The 25,047-nt window shown below is 58.2% G+C and overlaps 1 protein-coding gene across 1 annotated transcript in view; it reads right to left on the reverse strand.

The window, feature by feature from the left end:
• Positions 1-25,047, reverse strand: part of ZMIZ1 (zinc finger MIZ-type containing 1) — a 200,120-nt gene that overhangs the window by 11,594 nt on the left and 163,479 nt on the right. The window contains 13 exon segments of the mRNA XM_077124775.1: positions 982-1,142; positions 2,080-2,185; positions 3,374-3,584; positions 4,025-4,166; positions 4,817-4,991; positions 5,607-5,684; positions 6,625-6,807; positions 9,781-9,924; positions 9,926-10,054; positions 10,985-11,183; positions 12,163-12,380; positions 13,416-13,530; positions 23,172-23,316. Of these exon segments, the coding sequence (XP_076980890.1) occupies positions 982-1,142; positions 2,080-2,185; positions 3,374-3,584; positions 4,025-4,166; positions 4,817-4,991; positions 5,607-5,684; positions 6,625-6,807; positions 9,781-9,924; positions 9,926-10,054; positions 10,985-11,183; positions 12,163-12,380; positions 13,416-13,530; positions 23,172-23,316 (2,006 nt within the window).

The following is a 25,047-nucleotide window of genomic DNA, read 5'->3' on the forward strand; positions in this document are numbered from 1 at the left end:
AGCACTTTATCTGGAGGGTCCTGGTGGGGGAATGGGCTGCCCTCACCATGATCCCCCACTGGGCAGGGGAGCAGGTGGTGGGGAGGCTGGGGCAGTGGCCACCTCCTTTTTCTACTGCTCCCACCGTGGGCTGACCCCCCAATCCCCAGTCATACTCCAACCCCAAAGGAACCCCATATCTATGTCCTCCGGGAAGGCTTCCTGGTCACCCCTAACCCAGGCACCCTTCCTTGCTTTTGGCCTGTGACATCCTATCTCCCTGGCAGCCCCACCGATGGCCAGGTGGGATGAACCCAGGCGGCACCCTCCTCAGCCCAGCCCAAGCATGCAGGACAAATCCAAGACAGCTGAGTAAGTGGGATCAGTCTGCCTACTGCACCCACCATGACAGCCTTCCAGAGGGAAATAGGCTCTTGCCTCATGACGGAGCTTTCAGGGACCAGGTGTGTGAGGAGGGGCTGTGGGGGGCAGGCCCCCAGCACAGAATGAGCTTCACCGTTGGATGACAAGACAATTTAAAGGCGCTGGCCTGGCCCCCAGCCTGTGCAGCCTCACCTGGGGGACCTGCCTTCCTGGTCTAGCCCCATATCCTCACACTCAGGCTCTCCCAGGGCTGGCTCTTCTCGCCCTCTCCTGGGAGACCTTTCCTAAACAGCCCCCCTACCAAATAACTCCCTCCCACCCTGGGCTGCCTTTGGTTAAAGCCTGTCCCTGCCCTCAGGTCCGGCAACCTGCTGTGCGGGCTTTCCAGCCAGGGTCTCACATCTGCCAGGCTGGGACCATCTGAAGTCACTTCTGTAGCTCTCTGGGAATTTGCACCGAGCATGCAGAGAAGATGCTCAAAGCATAACAGCATGGCTGACCTCCATGACATCCTCCAGGGGCTGGACACAGGCCCCTGCTGCCCCCTCTGCCATCTTCCTGCCATCCCTGCTGGACTCTGGGCAGCTCCCCGGAGCGGCGCCTCCCAGGACTGCTCACCTGCACGTGTTTGCAATCGTGGCCTCGGGCAGGCAGCTGGATGCGCCGGAATGTGATGGGGCACTTCAGAGACACCTTGATAGCTGTCTGCTCCACGCCATCCTCCCCATTGAGGGTGGTGTTGCCCGATGACGCAGCCACGCTGCTGAAGTTCCGTTTGACTGGGGGGGTGGGAGGTGCAGGCGGGTGAGGAGCGGGGCCGGTGTTCCCCAGGCTGGCAAGGCTGCACACGCCCCTCATCCCCTCCTACTACCGAGTCATGCCCTGGCTCTCCGCCCCTCACCCCAAACCCTGGGAAGGTCCCATGAGTATCTGCTGCATGGCACCCTGGGCAGGTCAAGGGGCAGTTCACACCTTGACGGGCACCTACTACCCACGTGCATGCATGTGTGGAAGGCATGGGCGGTGAAGGCGGTTGCCAGCTCCCCAGTCTCTGCAGAACAGGCCCCGCCTGCACTGGAATGGGGGCTTTTGTAGGTTTACTGGGTCAGTGAAAAGACTCCCTCAGACACTTTTGCAGTTAATTCTGCAAATGTGAAAATGGAATCAGTCAACTGCTTTGTGGAATTTAAGGGCTCAAGGAGCTAATTTGCAGAAGTAAAATCAAAGGGGAGAGAAGCAGCAACTCATTGAGAGCTATCTCCCTATGGGGGTCTCCTCCAAGGGGCCTGAGAACTTCCCAGACAAAGGAAGCGACTCTAAGCCAAGTTCTTCCCTTTAGAGCTTAAGTATGAGCTATTGAGGTGGGAGATGTCACCTCTTCATGCCACCTTCCTGTTGAAGGCCTCCTTCCTCCAAGTCTTCCCACCCTTCAAGGCCTGGCTCAAGTGACCTCCTCCTCCAGGAAGCCCACCCAGCCTGTCTTAACCATCTCTTCCTCCCCTGGCCTCCTGCAGCATATGTGCTGAGGTTGCAAATGGTCTGTCCTGACTCCCGAGAGGGGCTGTCATGGAATCCCCTCCAAGTTCACCGGGTCTTAAAGGCTCCTGATCATCTGATTGTCCCAATGTTTCCAGCAGGGGGCCTGGGGTCCTCGGTGATGGGTCCACTGAGCCAGCAGGGCTGGGGTGTGGCTCGCTGTCTGGGCTCCCCACTTACTTTTTGTGATGCAGTGCTCGGCGGGCAGGAGGCGCTTCTTGAGGAGGCCTTGCAGCACGGAGCGGACGGAGGGCCGGTGCACCAGCTGCAGCACGAACAGGTGGGACTGCGAGAGAGAGCAGACGCTCAGCCCGGCCCCACCTGCAGCCAGCCCCTCTCCCTCAAGGCCCGAAGGAGAGGGCCCCCTTCTCCCACAGTCAGGCCACTCTAGGTGAGAACCTCTGGGACCTGGGAAAGAGCCCCAGAGGTCTGGGATGCAGCCTGGCACCCATGAGCCTAGGAAGCCAGGCTGGGGTTACCACCCTACTGACATACCCTCTGGACAAAGTTACAGGATGCACGGCTTCCAGGCTGCAGCCCTGCCTCACGTCCGCATCTCTACTACCACTGTTCTCTGTCCTGTGTCCTCTGTCCTTCCTGCCCAAGGGCCTGGACCCCGTCTACTCCTCCAGGAAGCCTTCCAAGACTACACGCACCAACAAGCCCACAGCACGGCTCTTGACTCTACCACTCCCTCCAGCGACCTGTCTCTAGTGTGGCAAGCCCCTTAGGGCTGGATTGGAGCTCTTCCTTTCTCTGGTGTGCCCAGGGCCCAGCAGAGCAGGACTGATAACTAACTTTCACCCAAACCTCCCAAAGCAGGCCTTAGGGACCAGGCCCTGGTCTCCGGGGAACACAAGGTGGCTCAGATGTGGTTCTGGATCAAGGGGTCACAGCTCAGAGGCACACAGGGACATGTGCACATACACAACTCTAAGATAGCAGGGCTGGGTGAAGATGGGAGAGCAGTAACTCCAGATATGGTGAGGCTAGGCCTGGGTAAGTCTATGAATTCTTGGGAACAAGGCAAGATCAGAACAGAGATTTGCAGGAGACACAGAACGTCACTGACGGAAGATGGGGACGGTGGGGGGAAGGTGTCCATGTGGAGGGGCTATGGGGCTATGGAATAAAGAGGTGGTGGGTGTAGGATGGCACAGAGGCTTGAGTACCGGAGGGAACAGGTGAGCACTGAGGCCAGAGCCCCCTCTGAATGTTCCCTCCCCTGACCCCCAAGTTTGACTTTTACTCCACGGGCCCTGGGGAGGCCACTGTGCATTTCTGGAGGGGCTGAAAGACCCAAAAAGAGGTATGCTTTTGACAGATCGCGCCTGCTGCTTTATGGACAGCTGTGGGGACTTGGGATGGGGGGTGTGGGCATGGGGTGGAAACCCAAGGAAGAAGGGTGGGGCCGCGTTGGCTGTCCCGGCTGGGTCTGCACTGGGCTGTCCCGAGCCCCCCGCCCCGCACTCACGCAACAGCAGGCTGTCACGGTGATCTGGATGGTGTTTCGGCCCGGCTGGCACACGTGCTTGAGGTGCAGGGGCTTGTGGGAGGTCTTGTTGTCGCCGCGCTCGATGGTGAGGGGCGTGGCGTTGACGCTGACCTGCACGGACGCCGGCCAGTTGGTGTTCATCTGCCGGTCCTCGTGGTGGTAGCACTTGAACTGCAGCTCCAGGTCGGACCTGCGGGGTTGGCGAGGCTGGGGGTCACCGCTCGACGCAGGGGGCTGCCCAGGGCTCCAGCACCTGCTCCGACTGTGACCCCCGGCCTGGCTGCAGATGGGACAACCCACCACCAGCCCACAGATCCTCCCGGACCCCCAACCCTGCCACGACACCCCACCCCACAACCAGCCTCACCAATTCTTCCGTCACCCTGAATGCTGCCCCTTCCCACGTCACTCAGCAAATCCCATCCCCGATTCCCCCCAACTCTGCTCACTTCCATCACAGCCTGCGGTTCTGGCTGCAGTACCCCCCCGAACACCCCCACCCTGAGGCCTGGCCTACAGTACGGTGGTTTGTCTGTCTCCCACCCAAGGTGGGGACCCGGATGCTGCCGCTGCACAGATGGCACCGCACACACCTGGCCGGGGCCCCCTGCACCCTGGCCCCGCGCTCACCTCCACATCAGCGTCTGGTGCACCGTGGGCCGCAGGTGGAACACGTGGTTGCTGACGGCCAGGTTGTGCTCCAGGCGGAAGGGCTCCAGCACCACGCCGTCCCGCACCGGGAACGTCAGCCGCAGCTCGTCGTTGTGGTTGGCTGGGGCGGGGACACGAGCGCGATTAGCTGCGGGCACGGCCACCTGTCGCAGAGCACGGCTGGGCCCGGACCCGCTCCCTGCCTGGCACATGGCCACGCCACCACTGCCCCGAGCCCTGACCTGTTCAGTGTCCTTCCCTCTGTCCCTTGCACCCCCCACCTGCCTCCTGGCCCAAGGCAGCACCTCCCCCAGCCCCAGGCTCTCCCCCCAGGAGGAGGAGCACAAGGAGCATCCAAATGCACCTCGGACCTCAGGGGAATCTTGGGGCTCTAAAATCGCAGACCCAGTTTCCAATCTGTGATCAAACCAGGAACAAGACCACCCTGGCACATTCCTTACAATTCAGCAGCGGAGACCCACCAGGCGGGTGAGGCAGGGTTGAGAAACTGAGGGCAGCCCCGCCCCCTGAGCCCTCCCCCTCCCCCACCTCCGTGGGCCTTATGCAGGAGAGCGGGGTATTCTCAAGACCCTCTGCCCTTGTGACATGCCCACCCCCTGCAGGGCAGCCCGACTCCCAAGCCCCCTGCTCCTGGCCTGCAGGGGCCACCCCTACCTGTCACCCACAACAGAATCACGGGAGCCCGCGGGGACCTCCCAAGCTAGAGCTGCTGGGGCCCTGGCTGGACAGGGGAGGGCTTCAGAGGCTCACCTGGGGGCGGCGGCAGAGCACTCATATTTGGCTTGATGTCGGGAGGGAAGGGCGGTTTAACGTCTTGGCTGGGGGACAGGTATGGGGGGATGCTGCTCCCAGGGGTCATGGGAGGTGTGGGGTTCCCTGGCACAGGCGAGTGGGGGTAGTTTGCCACAGGAACCGGCCTGGGAGGCTGGAAGGAAACAGAAACCGTACATCGATTATGTTTTTGGGGATGGCTGTGCACACACATATCCCCACTTCCCCAGCCCCGGGATGCTAGAGCCACGCCCCGGTACCCCAAGGGAGGGGAGCTTCCCCCAGCTGCCGCTCCCACCCCTCCCAGCCAGCACCTGGGCCTCTGTGCCCACCATCTGGGTGTTGGCACCGCGGAACTCCTGTGCCAGGTGGGTGCAGAGTGAGTCCCACTGCCTCTGTGGCATGGGGACACTGGGGCTCAGAGCGTGGAGGGGCTTGTCTACTACCCCCAGGGGAGAGGAAAGCTGGGATCAAGCCCAGGTCTCTTACCGGAAGCCTGAAGCCATACCTTCCCACCCACACCCCACCTCTCCGTCCCGTTTTTCAGGACTGGCCAGGGCCACACACATTCCTGGTCCCCGCCACCCACCCACCTGGAGCTGCGGATTCTCAGCCCGGAACTTCTTATCACCCCAGAACTGGCAACCAGGGAAGACACCCCCACCTGCTGACCCCAACTAATGTCCAGAGAGGCCATAGCAGGGACTGTGAAGACCCTGGACACAGCACCTGAATGTCAATAATTAAAAAAACCACAACCCAAACATACCCTGTTGACATTGCCTTGGCTGTAGTTACTGTAGCTGCTGCCCGAGAAGGTGTTGTTTTGTCCATTAAACTGTTCTGGCTACGGAAACAAGATGAACAACAACGTTGTGAGTGGAAAAGCTGTCAGACCCCTCCTGATGCGAAAATTCTCCAGGAGGACAGGGGATGCTAAGAGGCTCATCGGTGCTGGGGTGGGGACAGAGGGCAGGCGGGCTGGAGCGGCTGTCTCAGGGGGACGGTGCTCCGTCCATAGCTGCTAGCTTAGTAAAAACGTTTGCAAAAATAGAAACACCTGGTCTGCTGAAGCTGGAGCAAAAATAGAAAAGCCACGTGGCAGTGGTCCTGTAAACTGGCAAGAGCCTTCGGCAAATAAACGTAAAATAGTCTGCTGAGAATGTGCTCTAAGGAAATCATCCCGAAGAAGGAAGAAGCTGTACGCTGGGTGGTCACAAGCAACGAACCAGCCACAACCCAGACGTCCAAGAGAAAGCAGGTGGTAAAATAGGGTAGTCCCCGCCAGAGCAGGAGGCAGCCATTGTGAGTGAAAACCATAGGGACCCTGCAGCAATAAGTGACATGCTTTAGGTTTTGCATTGAGTCGAAGAGCCAGATTCAAAATCACAGCCTCAGAAACAGCCATATCAGAGGCTGGTGTGCGTGTGTCCACGCAGGGGCCAAGTTCAGAGCGCAAAGTTAATTTATTTAGGGTATATTTTTTCTTCCTTACAAAAAGCATTTCCTTCATTGCTATAGTTTTGTGTGGACCATAAATATGAAAAGGAACAGGAAGAATTTCATTGGCTTCCCGTGGGAATGAGCACCAAGGAAAGCCCACCTGGCTCCCCGGATCACTGCCTGCAGAGCTGGAGCTCCTGTGGACACATTCAGCCATCTCCACTAGCCCCCTTGGTAACTTCAGAGAACACAACACATGGGGTCTGAATGACGAGTGGGTGGGTAGGTGGGGTAAGGAGGGAAGGCGCCCTGGCAGGCGGGGGCGAGGCTGGGGGTAGACTCACCTTGTAATACTGCCCCATGTTGACCGTGGGGGGCGGGTACTGCCCGGTGCTCGGCTGGCTCGGCATCCTTTGCCCGGGGTAGTTGGGAGAGGTGAGTGGCCGTGGGGGGTTGGGGGTGGGGTACTGGCCTGGCTGGGTGGGGAACTGGCTGTTTGGTCCATATTGCTGGTTTCCATAGTTGGGCTGTGGTGGCGAGAAGGGAGAGGGGAAGGTGGCACCGTCTCGTACTGAGCTGCTCACCCAAATGCCTCTATCCCCCTCCTTGGCCCTGACGCTTGCCACCCACAAAAGGCCTTCCCCATCTGAGCCAGTATGATGTGCATGCCCCCTTCTTTACTGGAGTTCTAAAACTGTGGTAAAATGCATAATACCAAATTTACCACTTGAGCCATTTTTTAAGTGTACACTTCAGTGGTATTAATTACATTCAAAATGTTGTGCCACCATCACCAATATCCATTTTCCAAACTATTCCAACATTCCCAACAGAAATTCTATCCATTAAGGATTCCCCATCTCCCCTTCCCCTCGTCCGTGGTAATCGTCATCTCCTTTCTGTCTCTATGAATGTGCTTATTCTAGATATTCCAGACAAGCGGAGTCCTACGTTTGTCCTTTTAGGTCTAGCTTGCTTATTTCACTCCCCACGATGTCCTGGGGGGCTCATCTGTGTTGTGGCAAATGCCCACGCTTCATTTCTGTTTACAGGGACATCGTGCTCTGCCCGCCTGGCTCACATGCCACCTCCCCACGAGGGAGGCCCCATGCTCTTGAACCTGTGGGCACATTCTAGAGCCTTGCTCACTTGTGCCAAAAATGAGGAGGCCGCAGCCCAAGGTTCCTTTTTAGAGGCCCCTTTGGGTCTCTCCTGGTGCTGGTTTGGAGCTGTGTCCACGCATTTACCCTGATTTGTGACAACAGAATGCAGACATTGGGCTCTGCTCCCAGAAAGGGCATGAACCACCCCCGTCCCACCCTATTCTCAGGCTCAGCTAGAGAGGCACTGGCCCCGCCCCTCCACATCCCAGGGTGGGGGTCAATTGGGTCATCAACAAACTGCTGCCCATGCAGAGGGGCAGGAGACCAGGTTGGGGCAGGGGCCAGTACACCACCCCCCAGGAGGGGGTGGGATCTCTGTCCTCAGAGACCTGCAGTGGCACCCCCTCTCCTGTAGGCCTCTGTCCTCAAACCAGCTTCCCCGTGTGTGAAATCAGGTGGCCCTCAGGGCCGCCGACGCCCAGGCACACAGACACCCAGGATGGTGCATCCTGGGGAGTCAGGAGCTTCCTCCCTGTTTGCTGAAAAGACTCATCTACTGAACGCTCTCTCTGGGCTCAGAGGTCCACGTCAACAGCTGAGCTGCAGTGCCTGGCAGACAGCGGCCCTTGGAAAATACTTGCTCAAGAAATGAACGAAGGAGCTACAGGCCAAAGTCAGAGAGTGGTAAATTTCAGCGTCGAGGATGAAGAACTTTCTACAATTCACGCTGCGGCGACTCTGTGTGGTAGTGAGGCTCCCGCTCCCAGAGGTATGGAAGAGGAGGCTGCGCCTACCTGCCCAAAAGCTAGACTAGAAGAGAGTCCCGTACAATCTGGGAGAGGGGACCTTCTGCAGCCTGGCTCTTGCCCCAAAGTTCCATCAATTCAAAGGCACTAATGGCATGCCACGGCCAGGCGGAGGCCAGCCTGCCCCCGGGGTCAGGGTCCCTCTGGGACCACCCAGGATCAGGCCTTTGCAGCAGTGCAAGTGGCGCTGCTCCATGAAGAAGGCGGTTAATTTAGTGAAACTAATTGAGGGCGGTTAGTGCCTTCTGCTGTGACAGGCGAGGGCCGGGGAGCCAGTCGTTTGGAGCAGATCCCAGGGTATACGTCAGGCTAATGGCCAGGATTTCTGCAGAAACCTCGTCCTTGCTGGACCCTTCCACCTGAAACCCGTGTGGGGTTGTGCACTGGGGGGCACAGCCAGGAGCTCCAGGGGCCACTGCGTCCTCCTCCGGCTCCTCCCTATTACAGGCTGGGATGCAGGTAAGGGCTGGACCCAGCCTGGTGCTGGAGGAGGCCCTGCCTCCCTCTCTTCCCTGCAGGACCCAGGATGCCTCCATCAGTCACCTTCCAGCCATTGCCAGGCGCCATGCTGACGTGAATTACACAGTCCTTAGAGGACCCTGGAAGTCTTTGGGATCTAAATCCATAAGTCAAAGCTAAAGGTCACAGCTCTGGGACAAGATAGATTCTTGTTTTGAGGATGGACATCCGAGAAGAGAGCTGGGGGAGCGGGCAAGCATGCGAAGGTGGCTTCATCTAGGTGAGAGCCAGGGCAGGCTTCACCAGAGTGGGAGCTGGCTCAGGATGCTGGGGTCCTGCATCCTCTGCAGGTGGAGTAAAACTCTACACCGGGACCTGGATGGCCACTTGTTGCCAACTGGTTTCTAAATGCTGACTGGAACCTGTGACACCGCCTCCAAGAAGGCCTCCTCTGTTCTCAGCAGCCACATCACCGAGTCCCATATACTCCACTGCACGTCACTCCCTCCAGAGACCCTGCTTCAGCCTCTTCTGTCCTGTGGAAGTCCTGCTTCCCAGAGGGCAGGATGTGTGGGTTTTCCTTCCCTAAATCTTCCTCAACGCCTTGGCTGAGGCAGCGCCACTCCTGAGAGATCAACTGACCACAGATGGAGACACACGAAGGCACATGCTGTCTGCCTCGCAATCGTCAACCCCGACGTGTACAGCCTTGCTATTTTGAAAGGTTTTGTCTTATCACCTCTTACTCCCGGAAGGAAGCTGGGGAAGCCCCAAACATTTCACTTCTGAGCCAAGACAGCACATAATACCTACAGCGACTACTACCTGGTTAAGTGTCTACACACGCCAGGCCCTCTGCGAAGTGCTTTGTAAATAGCCCCCTGCTGAAGTCCCCCAAGCAGCCCTAGGAGGTAGGAGGGACTGTTCCTGCCAAATGAGGAAGCAGACTCCATCGTTAGAAATCACTGGCTCAAGGTCCCCAGCTGGGAAATGGCAGTGCCAGGTCCCAGGCTCAGGGGCACCCAAGGCTCTGCCCCAAATCCCCTTCCCACACACCCCCCGCCCCGTAGTCTGTGACCCTCCAGGCTCTTTGCTGCCTCCCCCTCCCCACCGCCTGCGTCCTCACACTCACCTCTCCTGGGTATGGCCTCTTTATGCTCTGGATGGGAAGGGCCTGGGGCCGGGGGCCCGGGTAGGTCTGCTGGGGCATCCGCTGCCCATGCGTGCCGAAGGGGCTAAGACCGGGCGGCCGGGGCTGGTTCATGCCCATGGGGGGGGCCGCTCATTGCCGACGGCGTCATGCCAGCTGCCATGCTCGCGGGGTTCATGCTGCCCCCCATGGAGGCGGGCCCCCGCGGCCCGGGCTGGTTCATGAACTGGCTGTTGTACGCCTGGGTGGGACCCATCTGGAAAGAGGAACAGACCTTCAACGGGAGAAGAAGAAGAAGAAAAAAAAAAAGAATAAAATGCCACATGCATTGAAAATGCAGGGAGGGGAGGGTGAGGGAGGCAGAGATGGTTGGGGGACGGAGGTGGTGGGGGCACTTTTCCCCCACGGCTGCCGCTGGACCTGGCTTGTGGACTGCGGTCCTCCGGGGCACGCTGCTGCCCTCTGCAGGCCACACGGGGAAGACGCAGCCCGTGGGGGGGCCTCAGGCGGGGTGGGCAGGGCTTACTCAAGGAGGCACAGGCAGCATTTCCAGGGAGACAGGGAGGGGTGGGGAGGGCATAGGAAGATGGAGGCGGATGAGGATGGAGGCAGGATCACGAGGGAGGCCACAGCCTCTTTCCTGGAAGGCATGGCCCTGCCCTTGGTCTTGGCCAGTGGAGCCGCGCCCTCCCGCCACAAAGTCTGAAGCAGGCCCCAGGTTCCGCCCTGGCCCACCTGCCCTGCTGCCCCCACCTTCAGGCCTCCTGTTGTGCATTCCTACAGGGGCTGTCCCTCTCGTACTCTCCCCTTCCCTGCCCTTTTGAAGGTCAAGGGAGCAGAGCTGGGACCTGGGTGGAATCGGGAGTGCACTGGCCTTCCAAGGCCATCAGAGGACAGACAAAGCTATTTTTAGACCCTGAGCCCATCTCTTAATGAGCAGGGGGACCGGAAGGCAGACACACAAGCCCCTAACCCATAGAGAACACACACGGGAACCCAAACACAACACCCCCTCCACCCAACCACATGGACACACCCAAACGGTAATGTGCCTGCAGCATGCTCCAAGGAAGCCAGACACCCAGCACCCACGACCCCACAGCACCCATGTCCTGGCTCTGACTTCCTGGGGCAGTCTGCCTAGTTGGTTGGGCGAGGCTGGGCCTGGGCTGGTGGGGACCCTTACCGGTCCATACTGGTTTATATCCTTGTTCTGCGTCTCCTGCAGGGCAGCCACGGTGGCCGTGGCCGTGGCTGTGGCCGTGGCAGCGGCGGCTGCTACTGCAGCTGCAGCCGCGGCGGCCGCCGGCTGACTAAAATCAGCTGGGGGCCTGGTGTGCGGAGGGATGCCCATGCCCGCAGGGGCACTGGGACCCCCGGGGTAACTGCAGGGAGAGAAGAGGGGCATAGTTAGAGAGGCCCTGAATCTAAAGACAAGCCCACAAGTGCTGGGCCTAGGAGGGAGAGAGGACTGGGCTGTGCTGGGCTCTGCCTGCTCCCAGCTCAGCTGGAGACAAGGGGCTACTGCGGCTCGGAGCCTCTGTGCCACCTGGAGGCAGGCCACCAAGCCACTGTGCTCTTGGAGCCCTGGCTGGGGTAGGCGGTGCTTGTCCTTCATGGATCACTGCATCCGCCTGGCTGCCCCAGCCAGCCTGACCTCAGGGAGCCCAAACAACCTGTCCAAAGGCCTTACACAGGCGGATGATGGAGCTGGACATGTAGCTTCAGGTCTGTGTGACACCTAAATCCTATGCAAATCAGGCTGCCCTGTTCCACCAACCCTGGGCAAGGAGACCTACCCGGGCTGCAGCTAGTCCCAGGAGCTGGGAAGGTGGGGCCAAGGTGGGAGCAGGAGGAGGGTGGGGTGCCTCTGCTCTCCTGCATCCACCCTTCTCATGTCTGCGGAGCCCCTTCTGGGGTTCCCTGCCCCTTCCTCCCTGTACTCATGAGCCGAGGGGCTCCCAGCCTTTGCCTCAATTGTTTTCACCATCTTAAGGCAGAGCACATTCTCCTACATCACTTAATTATCTTTGGGCAACTGGACTTCATCTATAGCTGCTCTGCAACCATCTGGACCCAGCTCTCGCAATGTCTTCTAATTTATAAAGGTATGAAGGAGAGAAGGGTCACTTGCAGGAATGAGGACAGGGGTCCTTCTATCCTGCCGGACTGACAGCTGTCAGGACACTGCTATGCAGCAGAGTCCGATCCACTGGCCAGCCAAGTCAGGGGACAACTGCACCCATCTGACTGACCGGACAGCTGAGGCTGAGAGGACAGACGGGTCTCCTTCCAAGAAGCTTGGAGCTGGGATTGCAATCTGACCCTCCCAGAAGCTGCTCTGCCCGGGCCAGCCCTGCTCACCTGGCCCCGAAGCCCCCGCTGCCGGGGTAGTTGGGCCGGCCATAGATACCCTGCTGGATGTAGGGCTGCGCGGGGCCGGCTTTGGCCGAGAACTGCTGCTGCTGCCCAGCAAACTGCGGGGAGCTGAGGCCGGGGTTGCTGGTGGTCATGCCCGACGCCATGGGGTTGCCGCCTGGATTCATGGGGTTGTTGGCACTGGCCATGGGGTTCCCGAGGACCTGTAGGGACAGAAATGGCCGTCACCCAGGCTGATAACCCAGGGAGCACGGAGAGGAAGAGGAAGGGAGGGAGGGGAGGAGTGAGGGGAGAGAAGGGCGGGCAACAGAGGAGAAGGAAGAGAAAGACGGAGGGAGTTTACTGTTCCCAGAGTGCATAAAGGATCTGGAGGGGGCAGGCGTGGGGGGCCAGCAGCGAGGGTGGACGGCCAGGAGAAGGGGAATTCAACCTTGGGGTGGACTGGAGGGGAAGGTGTGGTCAGAACACAGAAGCCAGCAACGTGGCCATCAGAGCTTGGGCAACTCCTGTGAGGGGAGGGGAGGCCTGAGCAGGGGTGCTGGCCCCACACCTGGCAGCAGGTGGCAAAGGCACAGGGTGGGCAGGCCTCTGGCCCCGCGAAGGGGCATGGAGGACCACATGGAGGTCCTGGGTGGCTGTTCTAGCAGGGTGATGAGACCCAACGGGCCCGCTCGGGAGGGTAGCAGGACCAAGGCCAAGGCCACAGGGGAGCCCAGGCTTCCCCTCCAGGGCAGCAGCCAGCCCTGAGCTCTCTGTGTGGGCAGAGTGGAGTAAAGAAGGAAACGCAGGGAAGAAAGAGGAAGGGAGAAGAGAGGGCAGCAGGGTCAACGAGGAGCGAGGAGGAGAGGGGGCTGGTCACCAGTGTTAAGGCCTGACACTGCCGAAACCTAACCCAGGCCTGCTAGGGCCAGACCTTGACTCTGGAGCTCTAAGGCCAGTAACATAGGAAGTTCTACTGCTAGTCTAACCACAGTGAGCTCAGGAGAGGGAAGAACCTCTGGCTGGCTGTCAGATGAAAGGCCCAAAGACGTGGGCAGTGGACAGGGGTCCAGCCGCCACCCTCCGATGGTGGGTGTGGTTGTATCTTGGGGTGTCTGTAGCTGGGTGGCCCCGAAAGCTGGTCTTTCCAGCTGGGCAGAGCCCAGGAGAACGGGGAGGGATGGTGAGGCCTAGTGACCCGAGGGTCCCAGGGGTCAAGGGATGCCCTGTTTTGGGAGAGGCTGTGGGTGGGCCCTTACCTGGCTCTGGGACGTGTTGGTCACTCCCCAAACGGTGGTGACCACGGAGAGGGAGCCGGGAGGCTGGTTGGTATTCTGTTGCCAAGGAACAGAGTCATAGGGGAATGACCCATCACTGCAGAGGGAGACAGAGGTGGGGCCTCAGGGCCTGGCAGCACAGCGCCCCACACCCTGCCAGCTGCAACAGCGCCCAACTTACTCCTAAGCGCCCCTCGCATCCCAGTGCATTCCGGGTCCCCTGGGCCCAGCCAGGTGCCCGTGGCACATTGGTTAGCCTTGTGAGGCGAGTGACCACCTGCCCCTCCTCATCTCAGCACAGCATCCCCGGGCCCCACCGCGCCCCGGAGGAGGTGGAGAGACCCACAGGCTCAATCAAGCTTCTCCTTCAACCATGTTCTGAATCCAAGTGGTTCTGGAGAAAGCCTCTGGCTCCCCACACCAGCTTCCCCTTGAAACTTCCTGGTGCCTTCTCGGTAAAGGGTGGGCCGGCTTGAAGCCGAGTCTCTCCCCCACCTCCTGACACCCTACAGCGTTCGGTCACTGAGCCCGCTGCCGTGGCCTTTGGAATGCAGGCTTCCTTATGCCACTGCATTCCTTCCCAGCACCGGACAGTAGGGTGCAGGTTGCTGGTCGCTTTCTCCCTCCTCTGCCCCCCACCCTTAATCTCTCAGGCATATCCCTGCCACACTCATCTCCTTAAAACACCTGAAATACTTTGTACAACCAAAGAGCTTCAGTGGCTTCGAGGGTTTGCAGGGCAAAAAGTCCCAATTTACACTTAAGAATCATTTGCCCTGTTGGCTAATCCCACTCTGCTCTGCCTTCCTCTGAATGGTCACCTCCTTTGCCCCCCAGCCACTCTCATGCCCCACCCCTGGTCCCTTCACCAGGCTTAGCAGAACCCATCTCTTCAGTAACATACCCCCTGCCCCCACCACAAGGATGTGCCAAATATCGAAGTAAAGACTTAAACTGAGCCAAACGCCCTCTCCTGCACACAGCAACATGCCCCATGACTGCTTCCAATTAACTGCCGTGGTACAGGTGAAGGATGAGACCCAGATCCCTCGGAGAGGCGCCAGGTATAGCTTGAGAAGGGCCAGGCAGGGCCACGGCACAAAGACCCTGCCAGGGGTGCCTGGGCCCCAGGAGGGCTGGGCTAAGGCTGCCTTGCCCCTTTCTGGCACCACCCCTCTCACCGAGGGTCACCAAATCCCAGAAAGAGCAGAAAATCAGAGAGTACACATCTGCTGTACCACCTCTGGCCATGGCACTCCGATGGGGCGAGGGCTGCAAAGGGCCATGCCAGGAACCTGGGGTGGGTGGGGGCTCTGCTGGAGGGCAGGGCCGTGGGAAAGCTGCTCATGCCTTCGTCTGGCTTGTGCTTCAGAGGAAGGCGACAAAGGATGCCACTCACACCTGGAGAAGATGACCCGGCCGGGCCCAGGAGCCAGTCCAGGCCCTGGAGGTGGAGGGCCTGGGGCGGTGCACGTGCTTGGCAGGTGGGCCAACACTCACTAAGAATGAGGGGGCTGCAAGGAGCCCAGTCCCAAGGCCAGGGCTCCCAGGAAGGCTGCGGGGAGGGCGGGCAGGGAATCTGAGTGTCGAACCCCCCACCTCATTGCAGGGGGCCCCTGGGCATGCTGAGCATGATGGGCTCCCTGCACGGGTGACACACCTGGAGGCAGGGCCACCTCACTGTCACCATCACCCACGCTCACACTTGCTCTCTCCTGGGTCTCCCTCTGCTGGGCTTGGCCCCCCGCTTCCTTCCTGTTTCGGCTCCAACACCACCTCACTGGAGGGGCTGCCTGGACCTCCGGCGGTGAAAGAGTGACCCCCACGTTCCCTCTTCTCCTTAGCCTGGCTTTTTGTCTTTTTTCACATTACATATATGATTTGATTACGGCCGGTCCTGAGCCCAGCACAGAAGCTCCCTGTGAGCAAGGGCTTAGGTTCCTTCAATCTCTGCCTCTGCACCTAGAAGCATGTCAGGGCTACTGGGGCAGACACAGTGGACTGGTGGGCTAACAGGCAAGTGCACAGGCCTGGAGCCACCCCTCCCGTTCCGCAAGAGGCTGTACCCAATAGAAAACACCTGGAGCCCAGCTCTACAAGGTTAAATGGGCACAAACGGGGCTGAGTTCGGAGACTTCTGGCCTTACTTTCCCTACAGGGTTCCAGAACAACTCAGCCTCACTCTGATGCAGCTGTGAAGCACATCCAGGCGGAGGCCAATCCTCCGGCCCAGGCCCACGCCTGCTCCTCGCTAGTCTGGGGACCTGGTGCGCGTTACCAAGCCTGTTTGCTCTCAGTTTCCCCAGTTGTAAAATGGGCTAAGAAGGCCCCCACTCTCCACAGTGTTTCCAAACGGCAGGTCACAAAACAAGAGCGGGGTGTGACACGGAGCCACCAGCCTGAGAAAAAAAGGGGAATAAAACCGAAAAATCATCAAGCACAAGCACACAGTAACGGGGAGTTTAATCCGTGAACCCCTGTACTGGCGGGCCCTGGGCTGGGGTGTCACATGTGTATTTGCTGCGGGTCTCAGATAAGTCCCAACCGCACAGCTCGGTCACACATGCCTAGATGTGTCTCCAAGGAGATAAGGCAGACAAAAGCTTTCCCAACTGAAGAGTGACACAAATGTTCACATTACTCATGGTTTCTGGGGACAAGCATTGGGATGAGAAGAGGAGGGAGGGGAGGAGCTGTCTTCAGGGACTCTGCCGCACCCCCTTCGCCCCTGCCAGCCAGAAGTGACGTGGGGCAGTGGCCTGTGGAAAGGGGTTGAGGCCCAGACTCTCTCCACCTGCAGAGGTTGACTGGGGAGCTGGGAATCTGGAGAGGGTGAGGTGGGAGAAGAAGGAAAATGAGAGAAGCCTCCTCCTTTGCTGGCTCCCCAGAGCCTCACAGGAAGGCCCTGCAGGGTGTGGTTTTAAAACAGAAGGCTGGAGCCCTGGACACCCAGCTCCCTGCAGGGCGCCCATGGGGAACACAGGATGCCCCAGCCGCTTTAACAGAGCAGAAGCTCGAGTAGCCCCTTTCCCCTCGGAACTCCTGGCTGCACATGTTCTGGCTCCCAAGCTCCCACCAACCCAACCCTCCAAGCCGATGTCCAGATTTGACAGAAGTTGTGTCCTTCTAGAACATGCCTGGGCAGGCTCAGAAAGAAAGATCCACTGGGAGCCCCCTGGGAGACCAGCAGAGCCGTGCCCAGGCCCAGGGGGACAACACCTGCTGCTTTGACGCTTCAGCTCCGGGGAGGCCCCAGAGCTCACCCAGGGATGCTGCACAACCTCAAAATAAAAAAAAAAAAAACAAGCTCCCGATTGCCCTGCAGCAGCGTGTGGGCCCTGTGGGCGGAAAACGGCTGCTTCCTGTTTCGCCCCCTCCAAGCCCAGGCTCCGGTGAGAAGCGAAGTTAATCAACGTTCCCAAACTGGGCATCCCGCCTGCTGGCTGGAAGTTTCACCCCCAGCCTCCCGAGCGAAGCGCACGCTGACGTGTGCACGCATGTACGGGGGCGAGCGCGTGTGTCGGCGCCGGGGTGCTGATGGTCTGTGCATATGCACTGGGAGGAGGCAGACACAGGCTACGGGGCGGCGGGGAGACGTGCTTGCCTCCACGGAATCATGCACCTGCTGCAGAAGAAGTGGCAGCCCCCCAGAGCAGCTAGCCGCACCGATGCGACTATGACTCATCTCCCTTGGGGCGGGGGACGACTCCTGCTGTCAGCACAGGAGGCACCGCCCCGCAGGCCCACTGAGGCAGTCCGTCTGGGTGTACACACTGCCCCTGGGTGGCTGCCTGGATCCCTGGTGCCCAAGGAGAGTGACGTTCCTGGGCTCCTACTGAAGAGGCAGTGGCCTGGCTGGGGTGGAGGGGACACCTGGGGTGACCAAGAGAAGGCCTAGGGTGTCCTGACCTCTGGGTAGATCCTGAGGTCCAAGCCCTCCCTTCACTGACCCAGCTCAGGTGAGAGGCAGCTGGCATTTCAAGTCCTCCCACCGGGAAGCTTCTTCCTCCTGTACATACCTCACTCTTAGTGTCCTGCCCCACTGTGCTATGTCCCCAAGCAGCATGGCCCAATTTTGTGCCACAAGCTACTCCCAGCCAAGCTGTCCAACTGAAAGTGCCCCCAGATTCCTGTTCCACCTGCAGAGACAGTGGCCCCTGAAGCCACTTAGAAGCTTAGCAGCGCCCTATCTGCCAAGCTCAGATATAAGTGCCAGGTGCCCCCGAACTCAGGGCAGTGCATTTCCACCTCTGAACCTTGTCTCAGCCTGGTATGCTCCCACCCCTGCCCTGAAAAGGCTGCTCCTCCTTTCCAGCCACGCTCCTCCAGGAAGCCGCACCGCGCCTACTGGCCTGAGCTCCACCCTCACTCCCCAAGTTCCTGGGCCCCCCATGGTCTTCACACACTCCCAGGGCTCAGCAAACCCTGGCTGTAGAATGAGGCCAGAGGGAAATGCCACCTCTCTGGGCCCACCTTTGGGGGGCCACCTGGGATCAAACTGCTGCATTCATTCCCTGAACCCGACCCCTGCCCACCTCCAGCGACCCTGTGACACACAGGGCACCAGGGGCCCTAGCCCTTCAGGGAAAAGGGACAGAGAGGAGAGCAAACGAACCCTAGGTCTCTCTAGGTCTCAGTGTCCTCATCTATAAAGTGGGGGTGATCACGCATCTCCCTCAGAGGGCTGCTGGGGGGACTAGACACTGTCAAAGCCCAAAGAACCGCATCAGGCATGCGTGGGACTCCAGGCCCTCAGGCCTGGTTTACTACATCCCACAGGCCCTCTCAGGGAACTGAGAAGTCAGAGAGGCAGAGCTTTGTGCAGGGATGGCTATCGTGGCACCAGCGAGGTAAGGAAGAGAATGCAAAAGACCACAAGAGTTCCAGCACGCATGGAGAGAGAGATGCAAAGTGGGGTCTCACAGGTAGGCTGTCGTCCAAATGATGTGGCAGGCTTATACCTCAAATCACCTGCTGGAGCCTGGAGGGGTAGGTTGGCAAAGATTTAGGGACTCTGACTCAGTGCTTTTTCTGAGGCTAATAGTCAATATTCTGTTGGGGGGGGGGATGCGTAGATAAGTGGCTAACTAAGTGGGCTGGTACTCAGGCTGGGTGGGGTCCAACCTTGGCTCTGTCATCTACGACTTCTGTGACCTTGGGCAAGCGACTCTAAGTCAGCCTGAACTTCCTCATTTGTAAAGTGGGACTAACATTCTCCCAAGAAGTGTGAGAAGATGCGCTGAGTTTAGCACTGTGCCTGATGGAGTCACTGCTCAGCTGTACTTCTTTCTACCTTTTCCCAGTTCTCCAGCCCAGACACAGCGGAGGTATTCACACTGACTTGAGTTACTCCGAAGGTGCTGAGAAGAGTTTTGCAAATGTGTTACCAAGGAGGAGGTATCATTATTAATTCCTGCTTGTTAACCAGAAATCATCCATTTTCCAAACCCTGGAGGCTTTCCCCAAGATTCTTTCACCTTTCCTTCTCTAACTACCACACTCCTACCTATACTTTAAAGCCCAACTTGGATAGTCCCTTTTATAACTCTCCTAAGCAGAACCTAGGGCATTTTCTGCTGTTCCTTCAGCACTTTCACATATTTTACAGAGAATTTTCACACTGCCGCTCTAGTAGATAGTTTACATGTCCAAGTGTTAGCCCCATGGGCCCTGAACCATGTTTGCTGAATATGAGAGAAAATGAGCAATGCACAGGATGAGGGAGGGATGATTTCTGGCTCCTGGACCCCCTGTGGCATCATCTACGCAGAAGAGGAGGGGAGGGCTGGTTTATTTCTTCTCTTGCACTTCTAACAACCTCTTTATTTGGGAGAAATAACCAATTCCCATTAAGGGGATTGTCAGATCCTAATTAATTTCTCTGATTCGGCTATATTGGTTCCATCTCTGGGCAGGGCTGTGGTGTTACTGCTAATGAAATGCCAAGCCAGTGAGGAGCTGAAGCCCCCCTCCCCGTTTAATTTAGGGGAACCATTAGCTGCGTTCTCCATCACCACAATTACCGGAGCCTGCTTCCTTCCCTCCCTGCGGTGAAACTTAGGGAGGAACTTGTACAGCTAACTGCATATTAGAGGGTTTTAAAATTTTTTAGTAGGAAGGAGGGAAGGAAAAGATCCTTGCATTTTGGCAATCTGGAACTGATGGAGCAGGGATTTATGGGACTTTCAAATACCTTTTAACAAAATTTTCATTTCCCTTTTCTTGGGCAAAAAGAAGAGTCTACGCTAAACCGAACCTTAGGTACTGCAATGTAAAAACCGAGCTAAAAAGGACAGCTGTGAAGGTGGTATGATGGGACCAGGGAAAGGAAACCACTGGGGGGATGGTTTTGCTTCACTGTCAGCTGACCTCAAAGGGGCACATCAGTCTGATCAGGCCAGACTGAGGGTGGGGGACCAATGACCCGTCCATGATGTTCCCTACGTGTCGACCTGGTGACAAGCATGCTGCAAGTTCTGTCCCTGCTTTTAGTCTACAGAGGAGGGTGCAGAGGCTCGGAGAGGGTGAACAAATGCACAAAGTTACCCAGCTCCAAAACCGCCGAGCTGAGCTGAAATCCGGCCAGCAGGGTCCAGGGGTCTCTGCCTCCGGGAGCCCACATCCCTCACCTGGAGAAGGAAGGGGTGGGATCCCTGCATCTTGGATCTTCCCCAGTTCTAACAGGCCTTGATTGTAGTCAAATTGAAAGTGTAAACAAGATTTGTTAGGCTTTTAATTACCTTTGCAGCACTGATTTGCATACGGACAATGTGCTAATCACAAATGGCTTTTTTAACTACTCATTAAAAATCTAGAGAAGGGAGGTGGGGAGGCTTTGCTGACATCCAGTACAGGTTGCTGCCGAGTCTCTGCAGGGGATACTGCGGCCCTCACTCGGGCCCCTTTCTCCTGCCCTGGGCTGGGTCCTGACCTGGCTGGGCCAGCTCTCGCTGCCCCAGCCCCTCATCCAGGGGTCTGGGAAGCTCTCCGTGCATCTCCTGAAAACTGCCTAACTTATAGCCCTGTGAGGAGGCTTAAACAGGGAGTGTGTCTAAAGACCGTTTACACACGCTGTAAACTCTACCCAAATGTGTGGGAAGATCAAAATTCTTAATAGCTGCCAGGCTGCTCTCAAACTGCAGCAGCCTGACCCTTTTCTAACAGGAGCTCCTGGGCTGGGCAGGGGGTCCTGCCACTGCCCAGGGCCTCCCTGGGGGGGACAGAGCTTCTGGGAGTCAGAACCCAGCCCCCTCACTCACAGCCTGAAGCCGCGCAGCCCCAAGACACAACTGGACTGCTTGAGCTGTAGAATACGCCCCTTGAAGCTCACGCCATCCCCAGGGGCAGGGCCTCAAGGCTCAGGGGCTGCCTGGCCCTCTCACAGTCACTTGTCCTCAGAGGCTACAGACCAGCACCCCGAATATCCCAGTGGACCCAAGCCCACCCCTGGCCCAGCATCTCCTATGTGGAAAAGCAGGAGGGATTTCCCTCCTGCTAGCCACTTGGTAAAGCGGTTCAGGATGACACGTCAAAACAGGTTCCTGTTTGTGAAAGTACTTGAGTTTCTCTGCCATGTTCTTTCCTCCCCGTGTGGGAAATTACATTCAGGACTTAAAAGGCATTGAGCCCCAGTAGGGATTCCCTGGAAATGAGGGGTTTCTCCTGAAGGAAATTCATGGACAGCCAGCCACCTTCTGGCCACGCAGAAACACTGTCTCCTTGGGGTAGCCATGGCTGCAGCAGGCTCCTGGGGTCTGGTTTTTGCTCAGCTGGTGACACTTCCTCTTTCAGGTCTCTACTCCTCCACTATAAAATGGGAAATGGGTGAGGTGTGGACCCTCGGAAGAGCGGGTACCTCTCTCCCCACCCAAGGATCCGTCCCAATCCAGCTGACAAGCAGACACGTCTCCCTGAGCCTGAGGGGCCCACAGCAGCGTGGACGGGGAGACTCGGCCTGAGTTAACGCCCTGAGCAACCATGCCCAGGCCACGCTCCTGGGTAAGTCACGTCCCTTCTGCAGCCGGCTGCCCTTCCAGTTCTTAGCGGTGACCCTCTTGCGCAGAACACTTGCCATCTCCCTGTGTTCCAGCCAGGAAGCCCCGTCGCTGGGAACTGACTGGTCATCCATCAATATTTAGCAAGTGTCCAGCCCACCTAAGGTCCCTGGAATCAATGCCAGACTGGCATCAAGATCTCAGGACCAGCCTGCTTCACATTCTCGGTCATTCCACGTGTATGGACAGATTGCTGAAGATACTGGTAGCAGTGGTGGCAGGGGGCTTGTCCCTGGGCCCAAAGCATTTGTCGGGGAGGTCAGTGTGAGCTCCTGGAATGCACTTGCTTGGCACTCATATGCAGCTCCTTCAAGGTCAAGGCCCCATGACCTCTGAACCGCCTCCTCAAGGGCAGTCAGCCCCTCTCCCTGCTTCTGAGCCTTGAGTGCTGTTCACCTGTCACACCCAGGATGCCCTTATAGACTTGCTATTTTGATCTGCCAGCTCCCAATCTTGCCTTAGGGCTTCCTATTATCCCACCTAGCTAGCTCCAGCCCCTCAAGCAGACATCCCTCGTCTCTGTATACTGCCAGGACTGAGCGATCAGGTGCATTTAGCGAAGTCAGCAAAGGCCTGGCAAAGGAATGGCTACGCTCCAGATCTGCAGCACTCTGCAGTCTGAGTGGACACAGCCAGGCAGGCTGGGGGCAGGTAGGGGCTGGAGGGCTCTGCCCTGTCATCACTAACTTCAATGAATGAACTGGAGGAAGGAAGGTTGGGAAAGACAGAATGGTGGGATGGTAAGAGGCAGGATTACAACGGTAATTGCCAAGTATGATGCCTAAGTTAAATTCCATTACGTCTGTGCTACAGCTGGCCCAACGGTCCTGCATGGGGGAGTGCCTGGTAATGGTGGGTTTTATCCCAGGTGGTGAGGCAGAGTACCACAAGTCAGGGACAGTCCTGCTCAGGCAGGGCACTGGACTTAACCAGATCTAAGGTCCCGTCTGTCAATGAGCCTTTAATTCGATTGATCTTGTGTAGCCAACACCTGATGTCCCTGCCGGGGTCTGCCTGAGGTGATGCAAATGTCCCTCCAGGCCATTAGCAGGGACCTGCATGGCAGGAGCACACAGCACGACAGGTTCTGTCATCCCAGGGTCTGGCCACAGACTGCTCGGAAAGAGCATTTCTCATTCAGCAAGGGACTCACGAGATCATTAACCAGGGGCACTGCCAGCCCTGACCACGCGCTCCTCCTGAGACTGGTGCAGGGTGGCCTGGCCAGCCGATTCCCGCCTGTGGCCACTGCACTGGCTCAGCCTGGCTTGGTCAGCCTGCGCTGGCGCCGATTCGTCTGGAAGCTCTGTGACCTTCCTAAGGCCCTTTTCAGCCCCCTGTTTCTCTGGGTTGACCCAAGACCCTGCAAGGGAAAGAGGGCAAGCTCGAGCTAAAGATTTCTAACTTTCTGCCAGAAATCCTGAACCACAAGAAGAAATAGTTTCTACCAAAGGACCAAAACAGTTGTTTGGGTAAATGTGGCACTTTCAACCTGTTTTTTTTTGATGGGGGGAAATGGCACTCCACCAGGAGGACTGAAAAAAAGAAAAACCACAACCACCACCAAAAAAACATCAAATGCATTTTGGAAAATGTAACATCCCCCCATGCTGCTCAGAGCAGAGAGGGCCGGGGAACCAAGGGATGGCTGCTGGGTTCCCACCCAGACGCACGTGCCGCTCACCTGTGCGACAGAGTGGGTTTCATGGAGCTCATGGAGTTGAGGGGGGGCTGCATGGGGAGTTTCCCGGGGGGGTCGCTCTGGCGGCTCTTCTGATGTCGGAGCAGGAGCAACCGGCCAAGCTCTTCGCACCAGGAGGAGAGCAGGGCTGCAAGAAAAACAGGACGGTCAGTGGGTGCCACACTCTGGCCATGCCTGACCCATTCCCTGGCCCGGTTGGCACTCGGACACGTGTGACACCAGGAGAGTCACCGAGGCCTTCAAAGGAGGATTTCAGAGTAGGTTGGAGGATGGCCACCTTTGCTGGCTGTTACAAGTGGTGCTGGTCAGAGGTGGCAAAGATGATGCAGGATGGAGTAGAGGGGAAGCTGGGGCAGGGGGCAGGGGCCGCCCTCCACCCCCAGACTTCTCTGTGAAGCCCAGCCCCTGGAATTCTGGACCATCAGCTCAGCATGGTTTCTACTGGGTCCAGCGGCATAATATCACAAGATTTATGATGGTCCACCACGTTCTTAGAGCCTGTTCTCAAGCCCAGGGGAGTCTGCAGAGCAATCCCTGAAGCTTCTTGCCCAGAAAACCCACAGCTGGGAGTCAGGAAGGCTGTGGTCTCTAACTTACTGTGTGACTCTTGCAGCTCCTGGACCCTCTCTGGGCCCCAGGTGACTGCAGGTTAAGAAGGGTAGTGACCCTTGCCCTGCCTTCCTCCTGGGGCTGCGTGAGGAGGGAGATTGATGAGAAGGTAAGGGAGCACAAAGGGGCGAGCCCAGCCCAGCCAATGCTGACGTCAGCAGAAGGGGGCGCTGCAGCTCCACCGGCCTGGTGGTCGCAGAAGTGAGCCAGTGGGAGTGGCAGGGACATTTCTAGCTAGGAGTACTCGGCCATTTGGCAGAATGCAAAGCTCACTCCCTCCTCCTCAGGTTCTCCTAACCTTGACTCTGTACTGACTCTGTACTTGGTGCCTCTGTATCCTTTCTTCGCATCTGCCTCACACCATCTTCCTGTTCTACAGGTGGACAAACTGAGGCTCAGGCAGCCCAGATTGCCTGCTTACAACAACCACTGCCTGAGAGCAGCAGAGACACAAGGTGGGCCCCTACCCCATGAGCCCTGGAGGTGGAACCCGAGGCTGGGCCAGAGGCGTGGGAGAAGACGTGAACCCCCCAGAAGACAAATGCTCAGGGACCATGGCCTCCCAGCACCTCCAGCCTCTTCTGAATCCCACCCTTCACAGCTTTCAGCCGGCACTGGGGGAGACTCCCAAGCCCCCTGTGCCCGAGAGTGGCTGGGCAGGGCTGCCACTCAAACGTCCCTCCCTCCCCCACCGCACGGAGCCCTCGGGCAGGCTCTCTCAGCAGGGGACAAGGCGGGCGCCTGGTGTCTTGCAGCAGAAGGGAGCCTCTGGCAGCTGGGTTCTTTCAGCCTCTCATGGGGTGGACAGAGGCCAGGAGGCAGCTGTTAAGAGAAACCCAGCCCATCAAGCCCTGCTGCAAGGTGGCTAGGAGAGGGGCATCTGCATTCCTGGAGGGTCACGGGCAGCCAAAGGGCAAGGGAAGGGCAGTGATTTTTTCAGGAGTGGGGGCCCTATTGTAGGGTTCAGTTGTGGGGGCACCAAGGGGCCCAGCCGAGAGGGCAAGTGGAGCTGAAATCCAGCCTGAGCCCCTCTCCAGAAGGGGTGCCAATGGGTGACAGAGGCCCTGGGCCAGGCCCACTAGGGAGGGTGAGGCCGGCTGCAGCACCCAGGCCCCTCTGCAGGGTTCACCCCACCAGCGCCCACAAAGGGAGGAGGGTGCAGGAGGGGAGATGCTCCTACCCCGGTACATGTCTGCCCCCAAACTATGGCAAAATGCCCCTGCAGTGGGTGCCTGGCACACATCTGCCT

Source organism: Tamandua tetradactyla, chromosome 13 (genome assembly GCF_023851605.1).
Source record: "Tamandua tetradactyla isolate mTamTet1 chromosome 13, mTamTet1.pri, whole genome shotgun sequence".
NCBI lineage: Eukaryota > Metazoa > Chordata > Mammalia > Pilosa > Myrmecophagidae > Tamandua > Tamandua tetradactyla.